A 26,291-nucleotide genomic window follows, 5' to 3' on the forward strand; every position below is an offset into this window, starting at 1 on the left:
GAACGACCGTGCGATAAATTGATAGTGATAAATCGAGCTACAGAAATTATCGCGATGTATGACTGTGATTGACCGAAAATGGAGTGACGTCATATAAACGAAATAGTCATTATAATCACACTTTACACGTGTTAGGCCAGATAGCCTTTCACTGTGTCAGACCATCACTTCCCAGGCTTGTTTTTGCAATAGGACTATAATTTAAATTTTATTTTGTGATCCTAATTTTCTTCATTGTTTCAATTTGGTTTGTCCAAGTACTGCTGTAACTTTGTTTAGTTTTTGATAATAGATAAGACTTCTAGTTCATTTAATATTTTATGATAAAGCACTGAATAGACAACTTTTCTTCTTATTAATCGCTCTTGTGAACTTTGTAACATTTTCGTGAAGTCTATCAAAGAGAAAATTTACTTTAAAATAATTCTATTAAGAATAGACTTAATGATATGAAAACACGTGTTCTGTAATTATATATTTAGTATTTATTACTACTTACATTACAAAATAAATACTATATATTACTGATCTAGCGCATATCAGTTTGAGCAAACACGTGCTAGGGGGCGGTTCCTATAAATAACTATTTTTTACTAAATTAAACATAACACAGTTCAAATAAAATTACAAAACCAATTCAGTTTTTATAAAACAGGGAAAATTAGGAAGATAAATGTAGAAAGTCAAGTCAAGACCAGAATATTACTTGGAATTAATAACTATAGCAGTAGAATCCCTCTTATCCGGCATCAAAGGGAACAGGTTGGATACGAGATTTTGCCGGATAATTGAATAAATATCGGTATAGGCCTATACCTAAAAAAAAAGTTCGTATTTCATGGTGCCAAATGTTGAAACTTCAGCCACGTGAAGCTTATGTCTCTATCACTTGCTCATAACTGAATAAACATAAAAACTGTGTGGACTTTCATTATTAAAACACATCACACAACACAAAAATAATATACTACTTTTAGGATCAAATATTTACTGAAAATGAAAGTTCGTGCGAACTTCCTATTATGGCAAAACTGACTGCCCAGACTGTGGCAATGTGACAGATTTAAACATTTTTTTCTTGGCCCAGCCAAAAGTGCCGTTGTTTTGGTATTGCCGGTTATTTGGGTGCCGGATACGAGGGGTTTTACTGTATATTGAAATTAAGAAAAAGAAAAAGAAATGGACGTGTTTACTGAATAATTTTTTTCTTAAATTTGTTAAATTAAAAATAACCTAGGTCAGAATTTGTTATAAAGATAGAGTTGTATAACCTTTTCCCGTAACTCTGGCTATGATTTATTCCAGTGATTGTATGGCATTTAAGTTCAGTTGAAGGAGTTGTAAAATGTCTTCTGGTAGGATAAACATATTGTTCTTCTTCATACATCACACCATTTTTACGATAATATTTTACAAATGTATATTTACAAAGTCGTTCAATTTGAAAACATTAAAATCGGATTTAAAATGTTTGTAGGCCTATTAATTATTTTGCTTTCTATATAGGTAATGCAGTAAAACTGTATTTATACGATTTACGGGTGTATCAAGAAAATAACGCGTAAGTGAGGAAAAACCTATAACTGAAATGACATTTAATAACATTTGAAATGGTATTTGAGGGACATAATTATGTAAAGAACGAATTAAGTAAATTCAGTACAATTTTCACAGGACAAACTTAGATCTTCATAGTTAAACCATCTCTGAGTGCATAAAGCAGCACTCAAATTACCTGTTCTTGAAGAATGTAAGACTGTTTGCAGGAAACCTTAACTGCATACGGTTAAAGCTAGCTGATGCACTATATTTCAGACTCCAGTCCAGAAAATTTTACGAATTTGACTTACATTGTTGTTAAAGTTTTATCTTCATTTAATAACGTGTGATTATTAAAAAAAAAGTCAGTTGTTTTGAACTGCTTACTTCTAAGGCATAAACTGTGCCCACAAATTGTGACAATTGTTCCATAATTCATTCAGTTACATCTTTTTGTGAAAAGGAGCATTTTCTGCAGACTCTGGAGAAAGAACTAAGGAAGAGATTAATGAAGTGCTTCGCAAAGAGTGTGGCATTGCATAGGGAAGAAACATGAAAATTACAACGAAATGAAGAAAAACGACTGAAGCATTTGAAATGTGGACATGGAGAAAAATGGATCATTTTAAATGCGCAGAGAGATTAAGAAATGAAGCTGTACTAGAAAGAGTGGGTGAAGAAAGAATAATGCAGAAACTGATCAGGAAGAGCAAAAGCATTTGGCTTAAGGACAGGTCTTTCACTACAAATCCAGCATTCTCCAATCTTTCCTATTTTCTGTCTTCCTCTTTGTCTCCGCATATGATCCACATATCTTAATGTCGTCTATCATCTGATATCTTTTTCTACCCCGAACTTCTATTATGTGAATATTTCGAAGTATAGTTTGTGTAGATATTATTGTGCCTGAAATTTTTGTTCAAAGACGTTTTTAATTCGAGAGATAAATATGTAAGTCTTAATTGTTGGAAATATAAGTTTCCTTCCTTGTAGTGTATATAAATTTGTTGGGTTACGTTTTACTTTTAAATGCCGTTACTGTAGATATCTTTAAACTCCATGATATATCTAAAGTCACTTATCAAATGGCGATATAATTCTGTAAAAATATATAATAAAATTAATATACATCTTGATTACACAACTTTTAACACTGCATCACTTCGGAATATGTATGTATGATAAGACTTTCTTGTGTTAAATTCTAATGTACCTTGTTTACATGTTTCGACCTATTTATGGGTCATCCTCAGAACTGATCGTTGTTGATCTTGGCGCCTCTTGTTCTGTTTCCTGTGAGGGTGCGTTCGCGTGGTATAGTGTAGAGTCAAAGAGTGTGTGTGTTCTGAAATTTACTCAACGCGAATTTCACATCAGTTTTCATCTAGACCAGATCGTACTCCTCATTAATTGTTAATCCATATAAGCTTTAGAATCAAGACGAAGGATATGCCGAAATAGTTGATCTGCTTCCAGGTTAAATTGTCCACTTCAAAATGACTAGAGGTAAAATGGCCACAAACAAAAATGTCCAGAGCAAAATGTCCAAGGGTAAAAGTTCAGTAAAAGATGTCCACAACAAATTGTCAGTATAAAAATATCCACTAGCAAAATGTCTACAACAAAATGTCCAGTATAAAAATATCCACTAGCAAAATGTCTACAACAAAATGTCAGTATAAAAATATCCACTAGCAAAATGTCTACAACAAAATGTCCCGTATAAAAATATCCAATAGCAAAATGTCTACAACAAAATGTCCAGTATAAAAATATCCACTAGCAAAATGTCTACAACAAAATGTCCAGTATAAAAATATCCAGTAGCAAAATGTCTACAACAAAATGTCAGTATAAAAATATCCACTAGCAAAATGTCTACAACAAAATGTCCAGTATAAAAATATCCAGTAGCAAAATGTCTACAACAAAATGTCAGTATAAAAATATCCACTAGCAAAATGTCTACAACAAAATGTCCAGTATAAAAGTCCGTATTCAAAAATGCCCATACAAAGTCCATAATTGAAAAAATCCATAATATTTTTTTTATATAGAAGCAGTAACCAGGAGAAAGACTACAATTTAAAATGTTTTATTGAGATTGCTAAGCGACGTACCAAATTTTAAATCACGAGTAACAGAATGGCTAAAATTATACGTTTACAAAAAAGGAAAAACATTTTAGTACACATTCGTATCACGTTCATTCAAGGAGCAAAAATGGTAATAAATTATATTGAAGATGTGTAGAAAGAAATGCCTGTGATGCGAGATGTGTGACCAATGCTAATATGGATACTTACATATAGACAAACCAAGTGAACATTTAATTTAATGGACAATTATATAAGTGGACATTTAATTTTATGGACATTTATATAAGTGGACATATAATTTTATGGACAATTATATAAGTGGACATTGTATTTGTGGACATTTAATTTTATAGATATTTATATAAGTGGACATTTAATTTTATAGACATTTATATAAGTGGACATTTAATTTTATGGACAATTATATAAGTGGACATTGTATTTGTGGACATTTAATTTTTATAGACATTTATGTAGTTGGACATTTAATTTTATAGACATTTATATAAGTGGACATTTAATTTTATAGTTATTTATATAAGTGGACATTTAATTTTATGGACATTTATACAAGTGGACATTTAATTTTGTGGACATTTATATAACTGGACATTGCATTTGTGGACATTTAATTTTTATAGATATTTATAGTAGTGGACGTTTAATTTTATAGACATTTATATAAGTGGACATTTAATTTTATGGACATTTATATAAGTGGACATTTAATTTTATGGACATTTATATAAGTGGACATTTAATTTTTATAGACATTTATATAAGTGGACATTTAATTTTATGGACATTTATATAAGTGAACATTTAATTTTATGGACAATTATATAAGTGGACATTGTATTTGTGGACATTTAATTTTATAAATATTTATATAAGTGGACATTTAATTTTATAGACATTTATATAAGTGGACATTTAATTTTATGGACAATTATATAAGTGGACATTGTATTTGTGGACATTTAATTTTTATAGACATTTATGTAGTTGGACATTTAATTTTATAGACATTTATATAAGTGAACATTTAATTTTATAGTTATTTATATAAGTGGACATTTAATTTTATGGACATTTATATAAGTGGACATTTATATAACTGGACATTGCATTTGTGGACATTTAATTTTTATAGATATTTATAGAAGTGGACGTTTAATTTTATAGACATTTATATAAGTGGACATTTAATTTTATGGACATTTATATAAGTGGACATTTAATTTTATGGACATTTATATAAGTGGACATTTAATTTTTATAGACATTTATATAAGTGGACGTTTAATTTTTATAGACATTTATATAAGTGGACATTTAATTTTATGGACATTTATATAAGTGGACATTTAATTTTGTGGACATTTATATAACTGGACATTGCATTTGTTGACATTTAATTTTTATAGATATTTATATAAGTGGACATTTAATTTTTATAGACATTTATATAAGTGGACATTTAATTTTATGGACATTTATATAAGTGGACATTTAATTTTTATAGACATTTATATAAGTGGACATTTAATTTTTATAGACATTTATATAAGTGGACGTTTAATTTTATAGACATTTATATAAGTGGACATTTAATTTTATGGACATTTATAGAAGTGGTCTTTTAATTTTGTGGACATTTATATAACTGAATATTGCATTTGTGGACATTTAATTTTTATAGACATTTATGTAGTTGGACATTTAATTTTATAGACATTTATATAAGTGGACATTTAATTTTATGGACATTTGTATAAGTGGCCATTGTTTTTGTGGGCATTTAATTTTTAGAGACATTTATGTAAGTGGACATTTTCCTAGTGGACATTTCTGTTTGCGGACGTATTGAAATGGACATTGTAACCTAGGCTGACCAGATTTTTTATGGTCCAGCAGGGGACATCGGAAATTTCAAGAAAAACCACAAACGCTTATCTAGTAACTCTCCGTTGAAATGTTGCAGAAAATACATTTAACATTTGATACAATGTAAGAACTTTGCGCACTAAATTTGTAGAGTATTTTGACTTTTTAAAATTAAATGCATAAACACACGTAACTCCTATACATAATTTATAGTCACTAAGAATTCAATTTCAGTACTGACGCATGCATGGAAGTCTTTCACATAATATTGTACCCACTGAACTCTAACACACACATTTTACAAGTACTTATCTGAAGAATGTATCTTTTTAAGGATCTGTTCATTCCCATACAGCTTCACACTAAGTTCTTCACATGAGAAATGAAAGTTTGCTTTCACTTGTAACAAAGCTTTAACTGTTTCAACTTTTATTCTTGACTTTTCATCAGTCCAGACTGAGTCCATTGTGGAGAAAAGTCTTTCAACTGCTGAATTACTGCCTGGAATACACATGATTAATGACACTATTTTGAGAAGATTTTCAAATGGGATGGAATTTTTTTTTTTCAGTGTTGAAAAACATCATACCATTTTTCATCTTCTGGTTTGTCACAAAATTCATATTTTTTTAACTACTTAAAAATGAACGCTGCGGCAGTTCTAAAGCTTCCGCGCAACGCGAATGCTAAGATGTCCAAAGACAAAGGTGCTATGTTCTTCTCAAAGAGTGCAGAATATCTCGTACTGTGTTCGCTGGTTCTTCTGTCTGATACTGAGAATAGTTCAGAGATGTGCATGAATCGCAGCAGTTCCAGTAAAATATTATTGAAACAAAATCAAAGCTTCTGGGGACAAAAACGGGGACATTTACCCCATGGGGACAGCAACTCAAAACCGGGGACTGTCCCTGGAAATTGGGGACGTCTGCTTAGCCTATTTTAACCTCCATGTTTGTAACGAGATTTGTGACTTTTCTTATTTGTCCGAAATCAGTGAAAGTTAAAATATAAAGTTTAATTAATTAAGATTGAATGTTGAATGTTATCAAGATTGGTTGAATGGAATATGGATAGTTTCATACGTACAAACAAAGAGAGAAAAACAGACGGACAAAGTCGCACTAAAATGCCCTATGAAGGACTCCGAACTCTCCTAAGACAAAGAACACAAACATTTTGACAGCGACAGCCCTCCAGGTCATTTAAGGAGGACAGCAAGCAAATTCGACACGTCGAGATATTCCCCCCCCCCCCCAAAAAAAAAAAACAGTGTCGAAATCTCCCCGAGTTACAGCTTCATTCAAAAGATGAAAGCAAACTCGAGACGAAGATATATATTCAGCATAATGACTTAGGCGCCTTTACTAACCTATAATATGTATATACTAGTAATACACGTTACAAGAGCGGTATGTTGACGTTTTCATGGTCGAGGAAAAGATTGAAAAAGTGAAACGTAGTTGAGCTTTTTTAATTTCCGAGAACATGAAAACAAACATACCGCTCGTGTATCGTACATTATTTTGTGCGAAGATCGTTTATTACATACCTGAAAGACGAATTTCTAATTAGTTGCAATGAAATCTCCATGTTGGTTTCTGTTTAATGACGGCAACTTCGAAAAGCCAAAATATCTTTCTTCGACATTGTTGCTATAAAATGTTTTCTGTGTTTACTATACTCCAGCAGGCCGTGATATACGTCTGTCTTTTTTTCCCCCAGTCTATAAACGCGAACTCAAAACAAACGGTAAGGTTATGTAATGATTTATTTTTCATTTTAATATTTTAACAACATTATTTATATAACATATTTCAGTAATAACATCGGCATCTAGAATCTCGTTGATTTTTTCACGGCTTCCTTAATGTTACTTGTATCAGGAATGCAATAAGTTTCGTGGAGTAGTAGAGTTTACTTAATTTTTGCAAATATTTAAAAACAATAATTAACATTGCAATTTAGGTGAAATTGCAGTGGTAAGTTTCCAATTTATAATTATTTCTATGTTAAACGTCTCTAAAAATAATATGTTAAAAGCCTAAAGCAGTAAAATGAATGTCGCGCTTAAGCGGTAAGATGTAATGATTTACTTTTCATTTTAATATTTTAACAATATTATTTATATTACATATTGCAGTAATAACATCCGCATCTGGAATCTTGTTGTTTTTTTCACGGCTTCCTTAATGTTACTTGTATCAGGAATGCAATAAGTTTCGTGGAGTAGTAGACTTTACTTAATTTTTGCAAATATTTAAAAACAATAATTAACATTGCAATTTAGGTGAAATTGCAGTGGTAAGTTTCCAATTTATAATTATTACTATGTTAAACGCCTGTAAAAATAATATGTTAAAAGCCTAAAGCAGTAAAATGAATGTCGCGCTTAAGCGGTAAGAAGAGGGAAATTGTTGTGTGTGTTACGTTGGGAATACTGAATGTGGTATTTCACACTTACCGCGTATTGGTTCTGTGCGGAAAACAAGCAAATACGCACGATCTCGCACAAAATATTTTGTGCATATACTAATATATCACACATTTCCAGTCAAAGTAAAATAAACTAAAAATGGTATTTTATATTTCATGACCGAAAAGAAAATTGTAACTCACATACAGTGGAATCCCGATTTTCCATCATCCTATTAATCGATTGTCGGATTATCCGACTATATATATCTCGCTTTTATTTTTGCTACAGAAATATATGAAGTTCTGTACGTTATATTAGCACTTTATTTTTTTCGGGGGAGGTTTATTACAAGACTTTGCCCTTACACAGTATGGTCTATTGTTCAAATTGTTGTACTGTATAACTTCTACAGGGACATTATTTTATTTTTACTAACATTTTTAAAATTAACCTGTCTATACCTTTAGAGAACCGGAAAAACCGTTCGCTACCCCCTTCCACAACTGGAGTTCGCTGATACTGGCGTAAAACACAAACAAATTACTTTACTAGGTATAGGAGGGAAGAAAAGTACTTCATCAATGACGTAAACTAGGAAATATCGCGATTTTGAATTCGATAATTTTCATTAGGTTTTTGTTTAATCAAAATGCAGTGCTGTATTAAGAGTAACTGTTTTTACTCCCGAACTGAGCTATCCATGCGGACGTATTCATTATGCAGTGTATATTACACTGTCTACAGCACATTAGTGTACAATATAGAGAATGAAGTTCAATTGAAAAATAATCATAATATGGATATTTAAACACATTTTTGAAAATGGTAGCCGTTCATTTCGATAGCCTACAGGCTTCAGTTCTTTTGTGCATATTATTGCATATAGACTATTGCATCTAATTCCAATTACCAGTTTCGTCCTTCGTACTAGTAACTCAAGTTGAAATAATTCTGTACCTACTCTATAAAAGAGTACCTTATGTACTGTAAATTCAATCTTCACTTCTGCCCGACCAGCACAGATAAAATTACTCAGACATATTATCTACTGCCCGTCCAAGTGGTTATGCCGCAGGATCGTAGAAAGGAGGGAAATCACGTGATAATTAATTACTTAACGAGGCCCTTTTATTTAAGTTATTTTAAACAGTTGTATAACATTACGTAGACGTCCAATTCCTAACAGAAATTGTTTTCAGAAAAGAGCTAAGACAGGCCTGGTTTTACAGAGGGCCGTGCAGAAGCAGGTGGGGGAAATCGGGATGCGACGTAGGCAAACGGACAGTACCTTTGAGAAAATATGATTCAATATTAAAAGTTCTTTCGTCACTGGAAAACGCGAACATATTTCTGGAACGTACTATACTCAGTAACTCAGTGCTGTTTACTATAAGCGGCCTTGATTCTGTCTGGAGAACAGTTGAAACTCCATTAGTAGAAGGGGTGGGAGTGAAGTACATTCAAAAACTCAGGTACAATAAAAATTGAAGTAAAAATAAAATGATGTCCCTGTATATAAAATTTCTTCCACGGGTATCAAAATAAATCGTGTTGTACTAAATATCAAAAAGTGGAAATAGAGTGGTTTGGGGAACGAGAAACTGTGGCTTATCTCAGAATATGAGATTGGAATACAACTGTATGCAATTTAATAAAAATCAAGGATAAAGTGTAGCCTAGGAAGTACGTAAAACTACAACATGAGAAGTCCACTCTTCCAACAGAACAACCATTATAAGGAGCTTCCTTGCAACTTAACAACTCGATGTTAACAACCAGACTTAAATCAGTGAAGTTCTGATCCACTAGCTAGTATTCAATAAAAAACATAGAGAAGCTTACGAGTTTGTAAGCAGTATTCATTAAATTTACGAAAATCTTTTATGCTACGGATTACCCGATTTTTTTTTCGATTAACCGTTCAGTACACCACGGACAATAGAGGTTCTACTGTATATTGTAGTTATTGTCTTCCGTGAACGTAAAACATAAGTTGGAGCCACGAGATGCGCTTACACAGATATTATAAACACAGTTAAAATATACCTCATATAGTTCGATCTGTTTTCACTGGGAACAATGTTCGCAATGGCTCTTTTAAGTGTCCAGGTCTCTGGAGGTAGCGAACGAAACCAGTCATTTCCACCGAAAACAAAAAATTGAATTTTTTCTTGCGGTTTCAGGATGTTTTAGAGAAGTATCTTCCTGAATATGTTGCTGTTTATATTCTAACTAGGTCATTTCTATGAGAAACAGTATGTTAAAATCAGTATTTTCAATCAAAACCGAGTAAGTCCTTAACATAATCCCAATATTTTCGTTGTTTTTTGTATCAAAAACGGACATTTCCAAAACTCTGTATGTGTTGCAGTTACCAATCCATTCAAATTCGATCATTTCCACTTCTATGTACAATAGTGATATCTTATCGATAATTGAAATTATTGTAAAAGCCTTATAATATACCCATTTTTCCATGATACAGTATAATGAAAATGGAAGTTATCTATGGATATAAACTATTAAATTCATATTTTTATTTTCATGCATTGTTCATTCAAATAATTGTAAAAGTGATACTGTACGGGAGATTATGTAGTAAGCACCGACCAGACCGTCATCTTCCTACAATAGAGGTCCTGGATACATATTTTCCTGTTAGAGTGTAAAGGGACTCACAATATGCTAGTCATAAGAAAATTTTCAAAATTTAATTGAAATACATGAAGGCCCTATATATCTGTGGTGTTCGGGTAAAGGAGGATAAGTCATTTTTTTTTTTTTTTTTTTTTTTGTGCAGAAGGAATTTTGTTCCCCAGATGAATATAGAAGTTAAAATATACAAGTGAGTGTGCAAAAATCAAAAGAATACTAGCAGTGGATGTGTTTTAATTAATTAATTAAATTAATTTTTCAGGAATTTGGTGTATCAAATATAGAACAAATTTATAAACAAACATTGCTGATTTACTTCCATAAAAACCACAATAAATTTAAATTTGATCCTCACGAATACCATGCCAGACAAAACTACAGTTTCTTTCTAAATACTCCGAAATGCTACACAACTGCCGGTTAAAACACAGAAGAAGTTTTGGACCCAAAATATATAATGATTTAATTAGAGCTTACCCTGGGCTAAGTACGCTTAACTCACATAGATTTAAGAAACAAATCAGATTAGTTATTTAATTGTTTAAGCTAATTGAGTTAAACATTGATACTCTAATATTTATGTACTTTCGTATTTTCTACTGTATTTGTATATAGACCCTATTATTACATGCTGTATTATTTTACCATTTATTAATGTTATTGTGCTCAATGAACTCTCTTAATTTTGTGATATATTTTGTATAACTGATCTGAACTGCGCCGAGCACGAGCTTCTGCTCTTTCGGGCTGCAATGCCTAATGTAGCTTAAGTGTAAAGTATTGAATAAATAAATAAAAATATATAAAATTATTTGCAATAAGGGTCAGAAGTTTAATTTTCATTTATCTCCAAACTCATTTTTATAACTTATCGTCCTTTACCCAAACACCACAGATATTTGGTAATAGGTACCAATGTGCTCCGGATCCCAATTGATAGAAGATTGCCTGGTCGATGCTTACTACATAAGTACCATGTAAAGTTATATTAGTTACTCCATGATACATTTGATGTGAGTGACGCATATGTTTTACTGTTATAAATGTCAAATTTGAGCGAAAGAGTAAGAGACTGAAACATCGATTGAATGATTGTGTGAATGTGTGGTTGAATAAAAGTGTGAGTGTATGAGAAATATTCATTGGACAAATGAGTAAGTGAATGAAATCGTTGTTGTATGACAGAGTGAATGAACAAAAGAGTAGTTGAGCGAAGGAGTAAGCGAATTAAAGAGTGGGTGGGCGAGAGAGTGAGTGAATTAAGCAGTAGTTGAGCCAAAGATTGAGTAAATGAAAGTGTGGATCATCAAAGGAATTAACTAATGAAAAAGTGGTTGGAAGAAAGAATCAGTGAATGAGAGAATGGCTGAGCGAAATAGAGAGTGACTGAAAGAATGGTTGAGCGAGAGGATGAGTGAATAAATTGGTCGAATACGAGAGTGAACGAATTAGAGAGTCATCGATCAGAAGATTGAGTGATTCAAAGAGTTGTTGAAGTGATTTAAAAATGAATTGCTGTGTGGAAGAATGGGTGGATGGATGGATGGATGGAAGGAAGGATGGATGGAAGGATGGATGGATGAATGGATAGATGGAAGAGTGGATGGGTGGATGGATGGGTGGATGGGTGGATGGATGGATGGGTGGATGGATGGAAGGAAGGATGAATGGATTGATGGATGGGTGAGTGGGTTGGTGTATCAGTGGATCAATGGATGGGTGGGTGGTTGGATGGATAGGTGAGTGGGTTGGTGTATGAATGGATCAATGAGTAGGTGGGTGGTTGGATGGATGGATGGAGGAGTGGATGGATGAATGGGTAGGTGAATGGGTGGATGGATGGAAGGAAGGATGAGTGGATAGATGGATGGGTGAGTTGGTTGGTGTATCAGTGGATCAATGGATGGGTGGGTGGTTGGATGGATGAATGGATGGATGGGTGAGTGGCTTGGTGTATGAGTGGATCAATGGATGGATGGGTGGTTGGATGGATGGATGGAAAAGTGGATGGGTGAATGGATGGATGGATGGATGAATGGGTAGGTGAATGAGTGGATGGATGGAAGGAAGGATGAGTGGATTGATGGATGGGTGAGTGGGTTGGTGTATGAGTGGGTCAATGGGTGGGTGGGTGGTTGGATGGATGGATGGGTGAGTGGGTTGGTGTATGAGTGGATCAATGAGTGGGTGGGTGGTTTGATGGATGGATTGATGGATGGGTGAGTGGGTTGGTGTATGAGTGGATCAATGGGTGGGTGGATGGTTGGATGGATCGATGGAAGAGTGGATGGATGGATGGATGGGTGGATGGATGAATGTGTAGGTGAATGGGCGGATGGATGGAAGGATGAGTGGATTGATGGATGGGTGAGTGGGTTGGTGTATGAGTGGATCAATGGGTGGGTGGGTGGTTGGATGGATGGATGGATGGGTGAGTGGGTTGGTGTATGAGTGGATCAATGGGTGGGTGGGTGGTTGGATGGATGGATGGATGGGTGAGTGGGTTAGTGTATGAGTGGATCAGTGGTTGGGTGGGTGGTTGGATGGATAGGTGGAAGAGTGGATGGGTGGATGGATGGATGGATGGGTGGATGGGTGGGTGGGTAGGTAAGTGGGCGGGTGGATGGATGGGATGGATGGATGGATGAATTGTAGAAGAATGTATAATTTTAAGAGATTAATGGTAACATATTGCGAGTGGAATACGTCCCATCGTTCTAAAAGTAAACGATGCATGGACAATAGTTGAGATAAAGCGAGAACAATGATATTGTATTAAGTAAGAACGTGTAAGCTTAATAATGACTGAAAATAAGTGCCATTATTTGCAATGTGCAAGCATGTGTACAGTGTGCGGTTACTCTATGTAAAACTTACACTTTTCAGCTTAAAATCGAATCCAAGCCTTTCTGTAACACAAAATACAGAACTGAATGTACCACGCAACTCTTTTAGATATCAGATTTAACAGTAATTCTCCACGACGGGGTTCGAACACGGACCCCAACTGACAAAGCTATGCAGCAACGTTTTTATGGTACTGCAGCACAGGAGAATAGGCGCATTTACATAAGTCTCAAGACAATATTTTTCTGCAAGTCTCCAGTTCAAAGCCCGGCAGAGCGAAGTGGTTCAACCGGTTAGCAACAAGGCTTGCACAGTGCATTCAAAGTAGCTTGCAGTTCTGCAGAAGCAATTTAGTTACATAAAACTATCCCAGAGCTTCGGTCCTTGGTTCAAACCGGGGCATGGACGCTAGCTCGAGCCGTGCTCCCCTATTTCAATGCGATGCGCTCCCCTTTTCTTCTTTTCCTGATTTTTTTATATCTCCCCCACGATAGAGGCATAAAATTAAACATTAAAATTCAAACAACGATTCCCCTTGTTGCTTGTACTCGTTTGACCACTGCGCTCGTGTTTGAATATCTCAGAGGGTTTATGTGTCTTTCTCTTGAGGACTCTGCTGTCCTTAATCCACCGTGTGGTCTGTCGGACATATTTGTTATTGACTTTCCAGGTATAAACATGGACTGTTTAAGAATCCTTAGAACAGAGTCTAACTTTAAAATGTGTGCCTGTATAAGCTGTAACTTAAGGATCTATGCTACGAATTATTGTTGCTAAAACATATAACCTAGTAATATTATGGAATTGCATTACCATATCAGCATTTTTTATGAGACCACACTAATTACTGTTCTAACATTTTCTCCTTTTCCTTTATTTCTCTGTCTCATTTCTTCTACTTCTGCTGCTTTTATTCCGTCCTTCTCTTCATCCTCTTTGTATTATTTTCTTTTCGTTCCTCTTTCTTCCCATTTTAGTCAACCCGTGCGCTCTTTTTTCTTCTCTTTGTCTCTTCTTCGTTCCACATTTATTTTTCTTATTCTCTTCCTCCTACTTCAGTCAATGTATTTTCCATTCTTCCCTTCTTTATCCTCTTCTTATTTTTTGTTTTTCTTTTGCTTCTTCTTCGTACTTCGTACGTTCCTTTCTTCGTCCCTCATCCCATTCTAATTTCCGTCCACTTCTTCCTTTCGTTCATCTCCCTTTATCTTCGTTTTTCCATTTATTTTCCCGTTCTCATATTCCATTTCGTCCCCTTTTTCGTTATTTCTTATGCCACTCTTATTTCCTTAATATCTTTCTCCTCTTTTGCTTCTCTCCTATTTCTGTCTCTTTGTTTATGTTCTTCTGTTTCTACTTCGTTTTCCTTTTTTTTCTATCTCTTCTTCGATTTTCTGTTAATTTTTGTTGTCATCGCTCTTCGTTCCTATCTTAATATTTGTTCTTCTCATTCTTTTTCGAACTTAACTTCAGTTTTATTCTTCAAGTCACTTTTTCTTTTCTTATTTTGTTGTTGTTTTTTTCCTCGTGCCTTTCTCAACTTTGCTCTCTTTTTTTTTGTTAATTTCTCTGCTTTGATTCTTCTATTTATTCTTTCTCTTCATAACTTTGTTCTTCTCTTCATTCATATTTCTCCTCTTAATTTTTGTTATAATCTTCCTTCTTTGTTCTTCTCTGCATTTTTCGTTCTTTTCTTCATTTTTGTTCTTCCCTTTCTCCTTTCATCTTCTCTTTCGTCTTATCTGCTTTTATCGTTCTTTTCTCAATTTCCTTTGTTTTCTTCCTTCTTTATTTTTCTCTTAATTTTTCCTTCTCTGCCATTTTTGTTACATTCTTAACATTTTGTTCTTCTCTTCCTTCTCTGTTCTTCTATAACTTCTTATGTTTTCTTAATTTTTATAATCCTCCTCCTTGTTTATTCATCTTTTAATTTTTGTTGTTATCTTCCTTGTCTGTTCTTCTTTTAATTTCCTTCTTCTCCGCTTTTTTCGTTAGTTTTTTATTTTTTTTCCTTCCCTTTCTTCTTTATTCTTTTCTTAGTTTTTTCGATATTTACTCTTTTCGTCCTTTTCTTAATTTTTTGTTCTCTTTCTCATATGCTCCTCTCGTGATTTTTTGTTATTTTTTCGTTATTTTCTTAACTTTTTTCTTCTCTTCCTCGTTTTCTCTTCTCTTAATTTATTTTATTCCTCTCTGCCTTTATTGCTCTTTTCTTAATTTTTGTCCTCCTCTTCCTTTTTTGTCCTTCTCTAATACTTTTGTTCTCTGCCATTTTCGTTTTCTTTTCTTAATTTTTCTTCTCCTCTTTTAACTTTTTTGTTCTTGGTTGCCTTTTTCGTTCTTTTCCTAATTTTTTAACTTTCTTTTTGCCAAATTTCTTTTCTTAATTTTCTTCTGCTCTTCTCTCTCTTAATTATTTGTTTTCTTCTTTTTTCGTTCTTTTCTTAATTTTGATATCCTCTTCCTGTTTTATTCTTCTGTTAATCTTTTGTTTCCCTTTGCCTTTTTCATTCTTTTCTTAATTTTTGTAATTTTCCTTCATATTCCTTCTCTTATTTTTTGTTCCTCTCTTTCTTATTTCTCTTCCCTTCTTTCCTTTTTCTTCTCTTAATTTTTGTTCTCCCCTTTCTTCTTTGTTTTGCTCTTAGTTTTTTGTTCTTCCCTGTCTGTCTTTTTCGTTCTTTTCTTAATTGTTTCACTTTTCCTTCAAATTTCTTCTCTTAATTTTTATTCGTCTCTTTCTTATTTTTCTTCTCGTCTTTCTTTTTTTCTTCTCCTAATTTTTGCTCTCCCCTTTTTCTTCGTTTTTCTCTTAGTTTTTTGTTCTTCTCTTTGTGCCTTTTTCGTTATTTTCTTAATTTATGTTCTTCTATGCCTTCTTCGTTCTTCCCTTGTTTCTTTTGTTTCTGTTAATTATTATTTTTTCATGACTTCCATTCCCGTCCTTTCTCTTATTTACTCTATTTTTACTTGTATTCTTCATCTTCTAGTCTTTTTTCTCTTTCTTTTTCGTATTCATTTTTATTCCTTCCCTTTTCCCACTCTTCAGAGTTCTCCTTGTCCTCTTGCTAGTTCTGCTTCTCTTCTCCGTCTTTGTTTTGTTCCTTTCGGTCATTTTCTTTTCATATCTTAATCTTTCATAGATAAAGAAATTATAGGTATCATCTTTCAAATACTTAGGCTGCACTATTACATACTTAAAAGAACAAGATGTGGATATAAAAATAAATAGCTTTCAAAGAATGTGTGGAACAATTATAAGAACATAAAAATAAAACGTTACCTGAAACACAACTAGAATTTTATAAAACACTTGCAGTCCCATTACACACCAATGGCTGCGAAAATTGGACACTAAACAGAAATAACAAGAGAACATTAGAAAGCAGCGAAATTAAATTTCTTCGAAGTGTTGCAGGCCTCACATTATTAGATAAACAAAAAAGTGAAGATATACGCAATAGATTACAGATATATAATCTTTATGAGCGGGTACAAGCACAAAAACAAAACAGGTACGAAAACATCCAACGTATGGAATATTATAGACTTACTAAAATCCTCTTCAAGTACAATCCTATTGGTAGGAGAAGCGTTGGAAGAACATATTCAACGTATGGAATATTATAGACTTCCTAAAATCCTCTTCAATTACAATCCTATTGGTAGGAGAAGCGTTGAGAGAACATATTCAACGTATGGAATATTATAGACTTCATAAAATCCTCTTCAATTACAATCCTATTGGTAGGAGAAGCGTTGAGAGAACATATTCAACGTATGGAATATTATAGACTTACTAAAATCCTCTTCAATTACAATCCTATTGGTAGGAGAAGCGTTGAGAGAACATATTCAACGTATGGAATATTATAGTCTTACTAAAATCCTTCTCAATTACAATCCTATTGCTAGGAGAACCGTTGGAAGAACATATTCAACTTATGGAATGTTATAGACTTACTAAAATCCTCCTCAATTACAATCCTATTGGTAGGGGAAGCGTTGGAAGAACATATTCAACGTATGGAATATTATAGACTTCATAAAATCCTCTTTAATTACAATCCTATTGGTAGGAGAAGCATTGAGAGAACATATTCAACGTATGGAATATTATAGACTTACTAAAATCCTCTTCATTTACAATCCTATTGGTAGGAGAAGCATTGGAAGAACATATTCAACGTATGGAATATTATAGACTTCCTAAAATCCTCTTCAATTACAATCCTATTGGTAGGAGAAGCGTTGAGAGAACATATTCAACGTATGGAATATTATAGACTTCCTAAAATCCTCTTCAATTACAATCCTATTGGTAGGAGAAGCGTTGAGAGAACATATTCAACGTATGGAATATTATAGACTTCCTAAAATCCTCTTCAATTACAATCCTATTGGTAGGAGAAGCGTTGAGAGAACATATTCAACGTATGGAATATTATAGACTTACTAAAATCCTCCTCAATTACAATCCTATTGGTAGGAGAAGCGTTGAGAGAACATATTCAACGTATGGAATATTATAGACTTACTAAAATCCTCCTCAATTACAATCCTATTGGTAGGAGAACCGTTGGAAGAACATATTCAACGTATGGAATATTATAGACTTCATAAAATCCTCTTCAATTACAATCCTATTGGTAGGAGAAGCGTTGGAAGAACATATTCAACGTATGAAATATTATAGACTTCCTAAAATCCTCTTCAATTACAATCCTATTGGTAGGAGAAGCGTTGAGGGAACATATTCAACGTATGGAATATTATAGACTTCATAAAATCCTCTTCAATTACAATCCTATTGGTAGGAGAAGCGTTGGAAGAACATATTCAACGTATGGAATATTATAGACTTCATAAAATCCTCCTCAATTACAATCCTATTGGTAGGAGAACCGTTGGAAGAACATATTCAACGTATGGAATATTATAGACTTCATAAAATCCTCTTCAATTACAATCCTATTGGTAGGAGAAGCGTTGGAAGAACATATTCAACGTATGGAATATTATAGACTTCCTAAAATCCTCTTCAATTACAATCCTATTGGTAGGAGAAGCGTTGAGAGAACATATTCAACGTATGGAATATTATAGACTTACTAAAATCCTTCTCAATTACAATCCTATTGCTAGGAGAACCGTTGGAAGAACATATTCAACGTATGGAATATTATAGACTTCCTAAAATCCTCCTCAATTACAATCCTATTGGTAGGGGAAGCGTTGGAAGACCTAGAACCCGCTGGATAGATGACATCATCCTTTGAAGTCGGAACAGGCCTTGAGGCGCCTATACCCTGAAGTTGAAGAAGAAGACGAAGAAGAAGAAAAAGAAGATCTTTTACCATTATTTTTCTCTATTTTTCCTTGCTCTTTGTTTCACGTTCACTCTCCTCTCCATTCCCCATCTTATTCTCCTCCTTCTGATTGAGAGGAACTCGATGTACTTGGCTTCCATTAAACGTAAGGACCCTGAAGAGACCGAATAAATTTTCAGTTAGGTTACCCCTCCTTATGATTGAACTGCTGACCTCTGAAATAATAACCAGGAGGCACACAACTGCACCGAGCGGTTAGAAACATTAATGCGACACATTTTTTTTTCTGTTATGGACGTCGGCTGTTATCGCATGACATCTTCAGAATCGCTACTTTAAAATCAGACGCGGACTTAGAGGCATCCTTTTGCCCAACCGTCAAGGTGCAGTGAAGAATACAGAGAGTGTGATACAAAAAATTGAATAAATTAGTCTGCAGGTAGCCGACAGAGTCCTTAGGACGGCCCAGAGCTCTTCACTTGTCCCGTGGTCAAATGCAGGATAATGAAGTCGTTCAGACAAGCCTCATTTCCTTCCCGATTTCCCACGCAGTTTAAGTAAAATGTCTTATCAGTTACGAGTATTATATTGTAATATTGTACAATATTACAATACCATTACAAATTTACAAATTTTTACACTTTTACAATTTAGTAATTTTCTACAATTTAGTCATTTTCTACAATTTTTACTTTTCAGGAGAGCAGTAGAAATTGAAATTGGTGTCAATTATAGGGTTTTTTTTTAATTAAGAGGTTTTTCCTGGATATTATTTGTTTATACAGAGACATCATTTTATTTTTACTTCAAATTTTTCTTGTACCTGAGGTTTTTAATGTACTTCACTCCCACCCCTTCTACTAAAGAAGTTCCAACTCCACACAGAACCAAGACCGCAGATAGTAAGCAGTACTGAGTTACTGAGTATAGTACGTTCCAGAAATATGTTCGCGTTTTCCAGTGACGAAAGAGTATATTTTCGCACAGGTACTGTCCGTTTGCCTACGTCGCATCCCGATTTCCCCCACCTGCTTCTGCTCGCCCCTCTGTAATAGCTGGGCTGTCTTAGCTCTTTTCTGAAAACATTAATTTCTCTTAGAAATTGGAAGTTTACGTAATATTATACAGCTGTTTAATTTAACTTAAATAAAAGGGCCTCGTTAAGTAATTAACTGTCACGTGATTTCCTCCCTTTCTACAATCCTGCGGCATAACCACTTGGACGGACAGTAGATAGCATGTCTGAGTAATTTTATATTTTCGGGTCGGGCAGAAGTGAAGATTGAATTCACAGTACGTAGAGTAGGTACAGAATTATTTCAACATGAGTTACTAGTACGATGGACGAAACTGGCAATTGGAATTAGATGCAATAGTCTATAGTGCGATAATATGCACAAAAGAACTGAAGCCTGTATCGAAATGAATGGCCACCATTTTCAAAATTGTGTTTAAATATTCATATTATGATTATTTTTCAATTTAACTTCTTTCTCTATATTGTACGCTAATGTGCTGTAGACAGTATAATATACACTGCATAATGAATACGTTCGCATGGATAACTCACTTCGTGAGTAAAAACACTTATTCTTAATACAGTACTGTACTTTGATTAAAGGAAAACCTAATGAAAATTATCAAACTAAAATCGCGATATTTCCTAGTTTACGTAAATGGATGAACTACTTTTCTTCCTTCCTATACCTAGTAGAGTGATTTGTGTTTTACGCCAGTATCATCGAACTCCAGTCTTGGAGGGGGGAGCAAGCGGTGTTTCCGGTTCTCTAAAGGTATAAACAGGTTAATATTAAAAATGTTAGTAAAAATAAAATGATGTCCCTGTATTTCTTCTAAATTAGATGATGTTGCTCACTTAACAATTTTCTTGATTTCCAAAAATAGCCGCACTTAAGCCCTTTTAAGACTAGAACCCAAACTGAGTAGAAGGGACTATTTAAACATAAGACCTTTTTCGTGTCAAAATAAATGACAAATGTAAATTATTAGGAATTCAAAATGTCTTAAGCATTTATAGGACTGTTGACCCTGGTGCTTAAAGTTTAAAAGGAAAGGGCATCAGTATGTGATGAAATGGCTAAAATACAAGTTAAACCTTTTTAATAGGGAAGCATGGAAAGTACATATGTGATGTTTGTAAGGAATAAAGTATTAAATATTCTTAAGTCCTTTATTCTGTGTGTGCTCGATTCAAAAAGTACTTAGGATATTTGGTAACGCTCTATAAATCCAGTCAGGAGTCTTATTTGACTTTAACCGTTTTACGAGATTGTAGAGAATTGTTTCCGCTTTTAGAATATATACAAACCTCATTTTCACAAAAAAAAAAAAAAAAAACTGACTTAAGACCTTTTTCCTCCCGGCCACAGAATTCCATCTTTCAGATTTTTGACAACAGACAAGATGACAAAAGCTTCTCAACCGAATAACAATTTCCTGTTTGTGTTATGTTTCAGAAAGTGAATGCGTCCTCTGATAATTGAAAAAATATAAATACAGATACAGAATAAATAGTCTGCCATTAAACTAATTACATTATTTCACTGTTTAAACGTAGTGAGTAAATTTTGGTGCAATAAAACTTTCAACTTGCTTTTAATGTTATATGACAATACAAACCATTAGGGAAGCAAGTAAAGAGATAGGTTTGGAAGTAAATCCCGAAAAGACAAAGTATATGATTATGTCTCGTGACGAGAATATTGTACGAAATGGAAATATAAAAATAGGAAATTTATCTTTTGAAGAGGTGGAAAAATTCAAATACCTGGGAGCAACAGTAACAAATATAAATGATACGCGGGAAGAAATTAAACACACAATAAATACCTCTTATTATTCGGTTGAGAAGCTTTTATCATCCAGTCTGTTGTCAAAAAATCTGAAAGCTAGAATTTATAAACAGTTATATTACCGGTTGTTCTGTATGGTTGTGAAACTTGGACTCTCACTCTGAGAGAGGAACATAGGTTAAGGGTGTTTGAGAATAAGGTGCTTAGGAAAATATTTGGGGCTAAAAGGGATGAAGTTACAGGAGAATGGAGAAAGTTACACAACACAGAACTGCACGCATTGTATTCTTCACCTGACATAATTAGGAACATTAAATCCAGACGTTTGAGATAGGCAGGGCATGTAGCACGTATGGACGAATCCAGAAATGCATATAGAGTGTTAGTTGAGAGGCCGGAGACGTAGATGGGACGATAATATTAAAATGGATTAGAGGGAGGTGGGATATGATGGTAGACTGGATTAATCTTGCTCAGGATAGGGACGAATGGCGAGCTTATGTGAGGGCGGCAATGAACCTACGGGTTCCTCGAAAGCCATAAGTAAGTAAATTAGTAAGTAAACCTATTAGGGTCTACTTTTGTTAATAAAAATATATTTATGCACTGAAAAATTTTTCTTTTCATCACACCAAGTAGGATGAGGAGGGGAGGCGAAACATGACGTCTCGGGTCACACTCTGATCTCGAATTTATTAATGTCTATATCACCACCACATCGATCTAGCACTTGATTTATTTTAACTTCTATGATCTCTCTTTATTTTTTTGACAGTACGTTTGCCATCTTCTGATAGAAGACAACTTTTCTGCCGCATGCTTCTTTGACACACTTGATAGCTGCTTCCAACAGTTTCAATCCTTCTCTTAAATCGAGCTCTATGTATTTTAGCAGTTTGATAATGATGATATTTTGACTTTGAACTTGAATAGCTTATATTAATGAGTGCAACTTTAAAAGACAAAGTTTTGTATAATCTACTTACGAGGCGTATCAAGAATGTCTGGTCATCCGCTGTTGAGTAACGGTTAGTATGTGTGACAGTGAAACGAGCGGGCCCGGCTTCAAATTCTGGTTGAAACAATTCTCCTGGTTGAGGTTTCCCCGGGATTTTCCCTCAATCCATAAATGTCGGGTAACTTTCAGCGCTGGACCTGGTCTCATTTCGCTGGAATTACCACCTTCATCTCATTTAGACGCTAGATAACCTTAGCAGTAGAATAAGCATCATAAAATAACCAAATTGAAAAAAAAATAATGTCGGTAAAGTGGTGAAAAAAGACGATCGTATGTAAAAAAATAATAATCTTCCATTACAATACGGCAATTGAGCAGATGTCATTGTTTTAGTACTTCTTTATTCCATGCATTAAGAAAGTAAAAACACGTATTTGAGGTGAGCAGGTAATGGCAATTAATCAATGTCAGGTTCTATATCGTGACTCCTTGTAAAACACACAGTAGTAACAAATCCACCTCTAGCCATGTACTGTCTATCAGGAGAGCTTCTGGTGACTTCAGGCACAAGTAAAGCCGACTATGAACCACTAATCATTTTAAATTTGTTTTCCTTCTCCATACTTAGACCTATTCCATATTCTTTCTCCGTTATCATCATTTTTATAATCACCTTAATATTCTTCTTCTTCTTCTTCTTCTTCTTCTTCTTCTTTTATTCTGTCAGTCGTTTGCCATAATATCCATCGATGATATCTTTTCTTAGTTCTTCTAGAGATTTTCATGCTAGAAACTGTATCCGAAGTTTGCGTGTTCAAACCTGACCGAAATTCAATCATTCATTCATAATTTTTTTGTGCGAGATCGTACGTATTTGCTTGGTTTCCGCACAAAACCAATACGCGGAAAGTATAAAATTCCACATTCAGTATTCCCAACCTAACACACATAACAATTTCCCTCTTCATACCGCTTAAGTGACATATTGATTTTACTGCTTTAGGCTTTTAACATATTATTTTTTTTTAATATAGTAATAATTATAAATTGGAAACTTACCACTGCAATTTCACCTAAATTGTACTGTTAATTATTGTTTTTAAATATTTGCAAAAATTAAGTAAACTCTACAACTCCACTAAAGTTACTGCATTCGTGATGCAAGTAACATTAAGGAAGGTGTGAAAAAACCAACAAGATTCCAGACTCATCATAGACTGGGGGAAAAAAAGACAGACATATATCACGTCTGCTAGTAAACACAGAAAACATTTTAAAGCAACAATGTTGAAGATAGATATTTTTGTTTTGCAAATTTGCCGTCATTGAACAGAAACCAAGATGGAGATTTCATTGCAACTAATTAGACATTCCTCTTTCTGGTATGTAATAAACGATCTTCGCACAAAATAACGTACGATACACGAGCGGTATTTTTCTTTCAATTCTCGTAAATTAAAAAAGCTCAACTACGTTTCGCTTTTTCAAACTTTTCCTCGAACATGAAAACTTCAACATACATGTTTTGTAACGCATATTACTATTGTCTTTCACTGCAAGCACAGCATTTTCCAATTTTCTCTCTTTTCCGCCTTCCTCTTTATCTCCACATACGATCCATATATATTAATGTGTTCCATCTTCTGATATTCTATTCTTCCGTTTAACATTCTTTCCTGTAGACAGTTTCTTTTTAGGCAGTAACCCAGCCATTTTATTTTTCTCTTTCCGAATAGTTTCAGCATCATTTTTTCTTCACCCACTCTTTCTAACACTGCTTCAATTCTTATTCCGTGTGTCTATTTCTCCATGTCCACATTTGAAATGCGTCTAGTTGTAATTTCTATGTTTATGCCACATATAATATCACACCCAAAACAAAGCGCTTCACTATTTTCTTCCTTAGTTCTTTTTTTCAGAGGTCTGCAGATGATGCTCCTTTTTCTAATAAAAGCTCTCTATGCCATTGCTGTCCTTTTGACTTCCTGGCAGCATCTCATGTTACTACAGATACGGAATTAAAATTTGCAACAAGTCCTCATGGATGTTCACGTGTATGCAGGCAACAATTTCACATGACTGTCCACAAGTAGCTTAGGCTATATACAGGGGCTTTTGTTTACTGCACATGAGCAATTTGTTGCAAGCGAAACTTGAATAATAAGAGAGCTCCAAATTTTATTTTCGTATTTGTACTTTTAGTTCCTCACCCACTCTTTCTAAGACACCTTCAGTTGTTATTCTGTCTGTCTATTACACACGCTCCATTCTTCTCCACTTTTTGGAAACCAGAATCGTACCCCAGCTGCAAAAATCATTTTCGGATGGCAGAGGTGCGTTCCAACAAGATCTGGCACCATGCCATACGTCTCGAAAAACTACAGAATTCTTCAACAAGAAGAATATTCAGGTACTCCCCTGGCCAGGCAACTCACCCGACATCAACCCCATTGAGAACTTGTGGTCAATTTTCAAAAGAAAAATGCAAAAAATGGATTGTTCTACAAAGGAGAAGATGATTTCTGCCCTCATTGGTGTATGGTTTCGCGATGAAGAAATGAAGAATATTTGTGGGAAATTAGTGGAATCCATGCCAAATCGTCTCAGAGCTGTTATTAGGAACAAGGGAGGTCACATAGATTACTGAGGTATGTCTTAGATCTTTTTTTTATCCCGTTTGAGTGTTTTTGCATAAGTAATCACGTTGTTCGGATTAATTTGCACGCTACTGTAGATATGGAATTAACATTTGGAGCGAATATTGATGGGAGCTTACCTGAATGCAGGCAACAATTTCGCATGACTGTCCAGGGCTTTTGTTTACTGTACAGCGCAGTGTATTGTAAGCGAAACTTGAAGAATAAAGGAGCTCTAAATTTTATTTTCGTGTTTGTACTTTTAGTACACCCCAAGTAAGTTATTTGTTCCACACCCTCATTTCGAAATCGTATGTTTCTTTTCTTTATTCTTCTTCCAATAAGCATGGTCTTCGTATTGTTTGCACATAACTTCAACTTCCTCACAGCTGTCATTTATCTCCATTTATTCCTTTTTTGTTCTCAGGCATTGACGAGGGAAACATTTCAAAAAAGAAGTAAGGGTAAGTCACTGCTAGTAATATAGACTAAGTAGATATAAGAATATAATTATAACTAGTGGCTTGTGCATCAAACGCTGCAAATTAAATTCGTTAGACTTTCCGAATAAAAATGTTTCAGATTTATTTTCAACAAAAAATACCAGACATTTTGAAAATTATTTGCTTCCATAATAATGAAACATACTACCTCTGAATATTATTTGCATGCCAAATACTTTTTCTTGAACCTATCCACCTTCAGATTTGAGTTTCAACGCGAAAACGTAAGTAAAAATGTCAGGACGATCAGTGGGTTTTCCATGTGGGAATAAAGCAATATCTATTTCAGATCATTGTGGATTGTAGGTGGAAGTTAAAGGAAGTCAGGTTTGCTATGCTTTGGAACAATAGACGTAGCATCTTGGTATAGTTGCTGCATGTAGAGCTTGAAATGTAGAGGGCAAAATCATTTTATCCTGCAAAGAGATCTTGCTGAAATGATCGGGATAGTACAAAATTTTCTAGGGCCCTTATTTTATCTATAAGTAATACCGTCTTTCCTTAGGAACTGTAATTTTTGCCCTCTCTCGAGCCAATACTGAATCTACAACACACCGCCATTAAATATATGAAAAAGACCAAACCCACGTGATTAATAACTATAAAAT

General features: G+C 34.1%; 2 protein-coding genes across 6 annotated transcripts in view; one reads left to right on the plus strand and one right to left on the minus strand.

The window, feature by feature from the left end:
* LOC138714796 (uncharacterized) overlaps positions 1 to 26,291 on the plus strand; it is a 1,282,494-nt gene that overhangs the window by 635,981 nt on the left and 620,222 nt on the right. For 2 of the 3 annotated variants that reach the window (XM_069846936.1, XM_069846935.1), the window contains exon 5: positions 25,608 to 25,644. The exons of the other annotated variant lie outside the window; for it this stretch is intronic. In XM_069846936.1, the coding sequence (XP_069703037.1) occupies positions 25,608 to 25,644 (37 nt within the window). The remainder of the gene's footprint in view (positions 1 to 25,607; positions 25,645 to 26,291) is intronic. 3 annotated transcript variants of the gene reach the window in all.
* The window catches only part of LOC138714795 (uncharacterized), a 521,014-nt gene that overhangs the window by 438,073 nt on the left and 56,650 nt on the right, over positions 1 to 26,291 (minus strand). The gene's annotated exons all lie outside the window — the stretch shown is intronic.

Source organism: Periplaneta americana, chromosome 15, assembly GCF_040183065.1.
Source record: "Periplaneta americana isolate PAMFEO1 chromosome 15, P.americana_PAMFEO1_priV1, whole genome shotgun sequence".
NCBI classification, from domain to species: Eukaryota; Metazoa; Arthropoda; class Insecta; order Blattodea; family Blattidae; genus Periplaneta; species Periplaneta americana.